The sequence below is a fragment of the Gastrolobium bilobum genome, unplaced genomic scaffold, assembly GCF_033153095.1.
Source record: "Gastrolobium bilobum isolate Gb01-03AN ecotype WA unplaced genomic scaffold, APGP_CSIRO_Gbil_v1 utg65340, whole genome shotgun sequence".
Lineage (NCBI taxonomy): Eukaryota > Viridiplantae > Streptophyta > Magnoliopsida > Fabales > Fabaceae > Gastrolobium > Gastrolobium bilobum.
Window position 1 is genome coordinate 104,372 of NW_026898596.1, and position 9,942 is coordinate 114,313.

A 9,942-nucleotide genomic window follows, 5' to 3' on the forward strand; every position below is an offset into this window, starting at 1 on the left:
TCCCCATATTTAATACTTTATATTTATTTTCACCTTTGTATGATTATGATTTTCCATATTTAATGCTTTCACTTTAAATATGGGGGGTCATAACTATACAAAGATGAAAATAAATATAACCGTTAGATCAACATAATCGATCCAACGGTAAAATTGATTGGTAGTAATATTGATAGTAACACTACTTGATTGTTACAATATATTTCCCCATGCAGGGATTAAAAAACAAAAAATTATAAATAAGAAAAAAAAACTTCACCTTAACATAAAAAAATATTCCAACACTTTTTTTAATCAAACTGATTTGTTATATGACATCATAAAATGTACAATAAAACATATGACATCTCATTCCATCCTATCGTATTCCATTCATTTTCATTTCATCTCTCGTTGTATAACAAAGCCTAATATAACCAACATCACATTTTACTACTATACTCAAAAAAATAAATAAATTAGAACTTCATGTTTGCAACTGCGGACAGAAGTGACCATCTAGTTCCGCCATTGATAGCATTAGTCAAATATTACCTTCAATTTGACAAACAGATGAGTAAACACATGTATCTCTTTAAAAGTAGATAGTATAAATTTTAAAAAATAAAATAAAATACAAAATATGACTCAAAAGTGAGAAGTACTAGTAAATAAATGGCTGGTTACCGAATATAATAAAAGTAAATTTGATTCAATCTATTATCCAATCAAATATTATTAAATTATTATATTATTAAAAAAAATTAAATTATTTTAAAATCTCTATTGTTAATATCTAATTACGCAATAGATGTTATGAAAATACATATTTGGCCAATATGATAGTGTCATATCATGACTTTGTATATATTTGTAATTTTAAGATATTTTTATTCAGTCCTAAAGCCATTGACAAAACTATCTAGCTCATTTTTTGCCTAATTTAACCTAATTCATTTATTATACAAATCATTAGAAAAACATATTACAGACTTTTGTGACGTAGTTTATTTATGTTACATTTTTTTTTAAATTGATGATGATAATATTGTGGTTAAAATTTGTTGATTTTATCAATTTTTACCTCCCAATTTTGTCATCTATATAGAAGACAATAATATTTTATTTTAAAATCTGTTCAGCTGTTCTGCTTTTTCTTAGTGTGTGCTACTTAAAATTGTGTTCCTTTCATATATTTATTAGTCAATGTGTTGGTAGATTTGCCTTTCAATGTTCTGTTCTTTATGGATAATTTCTTTACATTTGAAATACACTGGCTGAATCTATAAAAATGGTAATAGACCTTTTTCATTTCAGCATATACTTTGATTGAATACTGAAAAAAAAAAGAATTCTTTTTGTATGAGATTCTTACATAGAAATTTATGAGGAAGTATGTGTGAAATGTGTGATGTTTTGAAATCTTTATATTTGTTTTTGTATTGTTTATCAGATTAGGAATGCGGGTGTTATTGCATTTTATTCTATATCTTTCCAATATTTTAAACTTCCCTATCTTTTCCTTCGCAAAGAACCAATAGATGAACAAGCAGTTGCAAATGAGAGTTAACGAGCAGAGTTTGGTTTTTATACCATTCAGCCACATGATCAATCTAGAAGATGCTTTCGTATGATTGGTGGGGTGCTTCTGGAGAGAACTATCAAAGAGGTCTGGCCTGTTGTGAAGCGAAATAAAGAGGGACTTGAAGAGGTTGCTACAAGACTTAATGAGGCATTGGAAAAGGAATAAACGGAAATTGCCAAGGCTGATGCTGGGGTGAAAGATGAATGTGGTAGGAACTAGGAAGGTTCTGTTCATGGAGTTCTTGTCGATCCTGCAATTATTTGAAGTGAATGGTATGTCCAGTTTTATTCTGTTTTCTTAAACTATTATCATGAAATTCTCGGCCCTTTATTGTTTCTGTTTGCAGGTAGTATGATGATTTATCTTTTTAGGGATTAGTCTAAAACAAGCATTACTTGATATGACCTTCAGTTTACTTACTAGGGGCGGAAGAAAAGTGTTTTTCATTGGGTCAAGTGTTCATGTACATTTCAGGTTGCAATACTAGAGCATGGTTCAATTGTTATGTTGCATACATGACTATCAGGATTTGAATTGAGCAGGAATATACCTCTCATTGTGGGGAGCATAGGAGGGATATAAGCATCCTACTGAACTTGCGGAATTTCCAGGATAGTGACAGCAAGCATATGTTCTAAAATGCCTTTTAAGCTTGCAAGAAACACATTGGGATAGAAGTATAGACCTATTCGCTCTGAGAAAAGACAAAAATTTGACTAGTGTCATTCATTCGAAGCTATTGATATGGATCTAGGATGTACATCCACCATTTGATATTTAGCTCTTGTATCCGAAGAGTGTAATTTGTCCTTAATTTGATAGGAAAAGATGTTATCACAATGCATATATCTATTTAATATGAAATTAGCATATACAATTGGATCATTACATGGTCAACTAATCATACAAATGCAGTAGGAATATGAATACAAAATATATATATACATTCTTCTTTAAAGACAAAAATGATATCATTTATTCTCAATGAAAGTTGGGCCACAATTTGATTGCTCCTGGTCTTATATCCTCAAAAGAAACGATGTCTAAAGATAAATGTCAACAATGAAGAAATAAAGTAATAAGAAACACTATTAATTAACTATATTGTCGTGACTAAGATATATATTTTTTACAACAGATTGTATTTCACCTATTTTTGGTAAGGAAACTCCTCACAGCTAATGGAAGAACAGGTTTGCCTCGATATAGTGTTTGCCAATACCTGACTAAAGAAGACAATTGAAAAATCATGGGAAAATTACAGCAGAACAAAAATTATAGGTAAGGAAATCCTGAAAAGATATTCATCTAGAAATAAATTTTTTATCATTGTATCAATTCAAACTACATTTTGTTTACATAAAGAACCTATGTTTTTTTTTCTTTTTTTTAAAATAATAATAATAATAATATACCTGTTATGACTTCTATGGTTGGCCCATGCCCAACTTGTTTTGTATGGATTGAATCAACAAACTCATTTTCCTTATTATTTTTATTCGAAGGAAAATGTTTTCTTGACAAGCCCTCATTTTTTATTTTTTCCAAACGCTCACGCAATGCCTGTATAGCTTCTTTTGCATGGAGACCATGCAAATCCAATCTCCATATGCCATTTGTACGATTTTTAATATTTAAAATTGTTGTAGCTGCCTTACAGTTTTGCTCATGAGTCATCTCTAATTTTTCTCTTCCCTTCATGGAATGTTGTTTTGCATTTAAATGCTCACCTCTTAGGTAAGCTTCATTTGCATACTTAAACTGTTGAGAGGCTGACCTGAAAAAATAAATTATATCAAGATATCAAAAGTATATTTTAATATTTTAAAAGTTGTTAATTTGACATTATTAATTTAATTACAGGTTAGTTTGAGTCTAAAATTCATTATAAACCTTAGCAAGTGAATAACAATATTAACTAATGCTTAACTCAACTACCAATTAGGAGGTGTCACACCCCGTATATATCCGGTAGTGCTATCATTACATCGTATTAAGCTACGCTTAATTAAAAATGCGAAATATTCTTTTTCTTTTTCAATTATGACGTCATTATCAAATACCAACTGGATTACTTAATCAATTTCATAAAATATCGCCTGAATGTAAATTGCAATAAGGCATCTACTGAAATACCTCAATATATAAATAAAGTGAGTATCTAAGTCACGTCATTACATCACGTAATCCGGACAATATCCTGATACATTAATACAACTCTAATTAAAACAAGATATAACACTTTTGTGTATACGATCCATTCTCTTCTTTTTAGTGAATCTCAACCACTTTTGTGTTGAGATTTAAAATTATCATTAATTGCACATTTATTTTCATATTTACGATGAATCACTCTTCTTTCTCTTACACATTTATTTCCCACAACAGCTCACTAAACCCCTATCGTAACACCTTCCTTTGCCACAGCAGCTAACATGTTATAATATTTAAAATTATTGTCGTTGCGTTACAGCTAAGCTGATGAGCCATCTGTAATTTTTCTTTTGCCTTCTTCGAATGTTGTTTTGCATTTATATGCTCATCTCTTAGGTAAGCTTCATTGGCAAACTTAACTGTTGAGATGCTGACCTGAAAATATAAAATATATCAATATATCAAAAGAATATTTTAATATTTCTTGTTATTACTCAACAGATTTCCATAAACTAAAAGTTGTTATTTGGATATTATTAATTTAATTAAAGGTTAGTTTGCGTTTAAATTTCATTATAAACCTTAGCAAGTAAATAACAGTATTTACTAATGCTGAATTAACCTACAACATAGGAGGCATGCATTAGAAAATGCAACAGGGAGCATCTCAAAGTATTTGAGAATTATATTTTGTTTATAATTAATTCAAGTTAACCCCTGTAACAACATTAGTCACATATTACCTTCAAATTGACAAACAGACAAGTAAACACATGTATCTCTTTAAAAGTAGATAGTATAAATTTTGAAAAATAAAATAAAATACAAAATATGACTCACAAGTGAAAAGTACTAGTAAATAAATGGCTGGTTACTAAATATAATAAAGTAAATTTAATTTCAATCTATTATTCAATCAAATAATATTAATATTAAATTATTTTAAAATCTATATTGTTAATATATATTTACGCAATATATGTTGCAAAAATACATATTTGGCCACTATGATAGTGTCTTATTTATGTGCCTCTGGCAAGTGTGGTTTTTTCATGTTAAAATTGATAAGAATTGGGTCATAAGAGAGCAATTTAAATGCATATTTGCTATTTATATTGATTCTTTCTATATCAATAATATTTACCTTTTGGTTGTGTTTTTACAGGAAAAAGAGGAGTGAAAATTACAAATTATAAAAATCCTGTTGACACGACTCCACACGCACGGATGTATGATAGTACAAATGCCAGAGAATTGGCGCTATTCTTTTATCAGGGGAGATATTCTAAACTCTTTTTAAATTTTTCTTAGTTAATTTTGTTAGTTATTTTTGTGTGCGCTGTATAAAAATAAAAAAATAAAAAAATAAAAAAATTGAACATGTTTTCTGAGTAGGTCCCAGGTTTAAATATGCTTTCCCTAGTTAACTTGCCTGATGCATCCTAGGAAACATGTTTTGTATGAACTTCTGGCATGATATTGTATGGGCATGAGTAGACTTCATGATTGCTCGTTTGTCAGAATTTTGTGTTTGAATAATTAATAATGCCTGATGTTCTTTTGGAAGTCTAGCTTGACATCATAGCTGGTGAAGTTTTGTGCTTAAACACTTATTTTATTCCGAGAGACCTCACTGTGATAGCATTCTAGAACTTGCTCTGTTTCTCTGTTATGCATGTATTGATTGATATGATAAAGGCATTTTGTTCTTGTTAGCTATTGGCCAAAAATAACCCACCTGTATGAATTTTTCCATTGTTATCCCCCTTGAGCCTGAACTTATTTGTTGTTAAATGACCTGTGGCCTGATTGATGGCTTAGCCTATATCCATATGACTTACCTTGATTGAGATTGAATTACTAAAATGTTGAAAAGAAAACAAATAAATTGAGGTAAGCTCCACAGAGGTCAAATAATTAGGGGAGGTAAAATTTCAATTGTGCCCTTAAAACAAAAAGTTGAGAAAAAAAAAAGAGAAAAAGAAAAGAAAAAGGGTGAATGTAAAGAAAAGGTGGCTGAAAGGAATTAATTCCCGAAATTCTGTGGGAATGTTAGTGGAGCAAAATCATTGAGTTGAATGTGTTAAAAATGAAATAATATCAGTTTTTCAATCTCATTGTTATTTGAGCTACTAACCATAAATTCCTACCCTTAAGCCTGGCCAAGTTACAACCTGTGAAGTCCTTTTGATCAATTATGCATGTGTTAATGTTCCTCATCTTTAGGAACTTGAGAATATGATCAAGCTTATGGTAATGTTATTGCTGTGATGGATTGAGTGATTGTTACTCCCTTAAACACTTGAGTGTTGAGCGTTATATGATTATCTTGGTAAGGGTTGTCCAAGCTAGATTCTGACATGTTCATGAGAATAGAAGGCATTGTTAGGAGTTCTTTGCATTGATTCAGTCATGCTTAGCATAATGATCTCTTGATTGTCTGTGTAATGTTGTGTTGGAATAATTGATTGTTTCCTGGATTGAGTCTTGTACATTGCTGGGGACAGCAACGTTTAAATCTGGGAATGATTTGATGTGCCTCTGGCAAGTGTGGTTTTTCCATGTTAAAATTGATAAGAATTGGGTCATAAGAGAGCAATTTAAATACATATTTGCTATTTATATTGATTCTTTCTATATCAATAATATTTACCTTTTGGTTGTGTTTTTACAGGAAAAAGAGGAGTGAAAATTACAAATTATAAAAATCCTGTTGACACGACTCCACACGCACGGATGTATGACAGTACAAATGCCAGAGAATTGGCGCTAGTTGGCGCCAGAATGGCGCAAACTAACGCCACCATGCCACCTTGCGCCAACTGAAGAGAAGTGGCGCCACCAAGTGAAGCAGATGGCGCCTCCCAGCATCATGGCGCCACTAAGCGCCCAACAAGAAGAAGAATGGCGCCACTAGGCGCCCAAGTCAAAGTGAAGTGGCGCCACTAGGCGCCCAAGATAAGAAGGATGGCGCCAACTGGCGCCGAGTCACGGGAATTGCCCCACACATTAGGCAGCAAGTTGGCGCAAACGTGCGCCAAACCGGCGCCAACTGGCGCCGGGTTGCGAGGAAATTACACCGTCTTTCTGCGGGGGTATTTTTGGAAGAAAAAAATAAGTTTATAAATAGGATCCTTGTGCTCCTAGAGATCTGATTCCAGTCAGAGGAGGCCGACGGTAGAGCTCAGAAGGATTCTTCTACATTTCTTCTTCTTCATCTATTTCCCTGTAATCTTATGCTTTTGAATATTGAATTATTTTTAGCCATGATTATGCTTGGCTAGTTTTCTTTTATTGTAGTTAGGGTCACGAGCCCTATGTGAACCCTTGTTACAATGGATTGATTTAGTTTTATTCATTTATATAATTATCTTTGTCTCTACCTTGTGCGTATTTTCTATTTTCTTTATTAGAACTGATCAATCTGATAGTTGGGAATAGTTTGAAGGTTAGAACCCTAGATAGGAATATTGGGGTTTTGATCTTGAAAGGGGGTAGGACAACAATTGGTATGCATGCTAGGAATAGATGTGTATTTAATTGTGGATGCTTAAATTATTGCGTTCATTGCTTAATACCATGAGGAACATTGCAAGGAATTGGGGTTCCAATTAGGGATTAAAGGGTTAACCTTGCAAGGAATTGAGGGTTAAAAGGTGAGTGCGCTCTAGCTACAATATTTTTCTTATATTTTTAAAATCAAATCTCATTGTTATTGTTTTATTTCTCTTAAATAAAAATATAAAAACAAGTCTTTATTTTTATTTCATATTGTTACACGAATTCAATTCACAATTTTCCAAACAACAAACCGAGTTTTCCAACTTAAGGGGACTTGTTATTGTAGTACTTGGTTTACAATCCATGTGGAGACGATACTCTACTTACTCATTATATTACTTGTGTGATCGATATACTTGCCGGAGAGCATCAAGTTTTTGGCGCCGTTGCCGGGGATTGTTAATTCCAATATTACAAATAACCGTTGATCTTTGAGATTGGATTTGTATTTGTATTTATTTTATTTTATTTTGTTCTATCTTATTTTGTGTTCTACAGGTGCTACTAACATATTTTTCTGAGTTTTATGCGAGGTAGACCTCCTCCTACAGACTTTGTAATTGATCCTGAAATTTCAAGGACTGAGAGGAGACTGAGGAAAGTTGCCAAGCAGTTAATTTGGGAAGATTTCAATCGAGAACCTGTACAACAAATACAAGAGATGGCGGGTAACAACAATGCAAATAACCCACCTCCAAGATTGTTGGACACCATTCTGACTCCGGTGTTCAATAGGCCAAACTCAAGCATACTAAGGCCAACAGTGGAGGCAAATAATTTTGAGTTGAAGCCATCTTTGATTTCTTTGGTGGAGAGGGCTCAATTTTCTGGTGCTGAGGAGGAAGACCCTCATGAGTTCATAGATCGATTTCTGATGATCTGTGACACTACTAAGCACCATGGAGTGTCTGCCGATGCTATCAGGCTTCGATTATTCCCTTTTGCTGTTAAGGGAAGGGCTCTCAGATGGATAGAGAGACAGCCGGCCAATAGTATCATGACATGGGAAGACTTATCAACAAAATTCTTTGCCGAGTTCTTTTCTATGGAGAAGTACAACCAGCTGGTGAATGAGATCACCAACTTCCGCCAGCTTGAAGGAGAATCGCTGTGTACAACCTGGAATAGATTCCAAGAACTTATCCGAAAGTGTCCGCACTATGAGGGAGATGATGACAGAAAGGTGGCGATCTTCTTTAATGGCATATCTCCTGAAACAAGGTTGGTTATTAATAGTGCAGCTGGAGGTTCTATTCGACAGAGTACATCTGAACAAGCTATTGATCTGATAAAGAAACTGGCAAGGAATGAGAATGAGAGCGTCCCAGCTCACCTAAAAAGAGGAGTGATAAAGCTGGAAAGCAATGATGCTATGCTTGCTGAACAAAAGCTCTTGTCCAAGAAGTTTGACAGCTTGAATGAGAAGTTTGAAAAAGTTCAAGTGTCCAAGGTTCAATCAACTCCTATGGTTTGTGAATATTGTAAGCAAGCTCATGAGTCTAATGAGTGTCCTAGTCTCATGGGTGATAATCCACAGCAGTTGCAAGTAAATGGGGTTTGGTATGAACAGAAGCCCCAACAAATTTTTTCAAGAAATCAGAATTTTTCTTCTGGAAGTAATTTTCAGAAGAGAGGTCAAGGAGGTGGTCTTGACTACAGCTCTAACAATTATCTGCAATCTCCTCCTGTTCCACAGAATGAACTTCCTGATTTGGAGAAGTTAATTGGACAAATGGCTCAGCATTCTAATGCTTTCATGGAGGAGACTAGAGCCAATACCAAAAACATCAATGCTTTGATGGAGGAGACTAGAGCCAATACCAAAAACACAAATGCTTCTATTCGAAACTTGGAGAATCAAATTGGCCAACTGGCTAAGCAATTTGCAGAAAGAGCTCCAGGTACCTTCCCTAGCAATACAGTTACCAACCCCAAGGAAGATTGTATGGCTGTCACAACTAGGAGTGGTAAGGTGGTAGCAGCTTCAGAAAAGCCAAGCACAAATGTAGAAGCTGATGAGAAGCTTAAGGAGGTCAAGGAGACAGAAAAAGAAGTGATCATCCCTGATAATGTTGAGAAAACGTTTCAGAAAGGTGAGGAAGAAGAGCCACCTATTATTGCTGAAAGGAAGAAATTCGAGTTGAATCCGGAATATGTGAGAGCCATGGCACCTTATCCAGAACGATTCAAGAAGGATGCCCAAAAGCAGCAATATGCGAGATTTCTTGATATCTTCAAGAAGTTGCATGTAAACATACCTTTTGCTGAAGCTCTGGCTAACATGCCCAACTATGCCAAGTTCATGAAGGACTTGTTATCCAGGAAACATAAGCTGCAGGAATGCCAGACAGTCACACTCACTGAGGAGTGCAGTGCCATCATACAAAAAAAGTTTCCACCCAAACTCAATGATCCAGGCAGTTTCAATATTCGCATTGCTATTGGTAATACTGAAGTTGGCAGGGCATTGTGTGATCTTGGGGCAAGCATTAACTTGATGCCATTATCTGTTTGCAAATCTCTGGGAATTACTGAATTAAAACCCACTATGGTTTCGCTTCAACTCGCTGATAGATCTTTGAGGAGACCGAGTGGAATTATTGAAGATGTTCTTGTTAAAGTGGACAAGTTCATCTTCCCAGCAAATTTTGTAGTGTTAGACA

General features: G+C 34.0%; 1 protein-coding gene across 1 annotated transcript; it reads left to right on the forward strand.

Moving 5' to 3' along the window:
- Window positions 1–8,324: 8,324 nt before the first annotated feature.
- On the forward strand, window positions 8,325–9,907 carry LOC133317563 (uncharacterized; the record flags this gene model as incomplete). Its single annotated transcript, XM_061519424.1, has 3 exons — window positions 8,325–8,600; window positions 9,045–9,527; window positions 9,618–9,907. Coding segments are annotated over exons 1-3 (1,049 nt in total), but the record flags the coding sequence as incomplete, so codon positions are not given.
- Window positions 9,908–9,942: the final 35 nt, after the last annotated feature.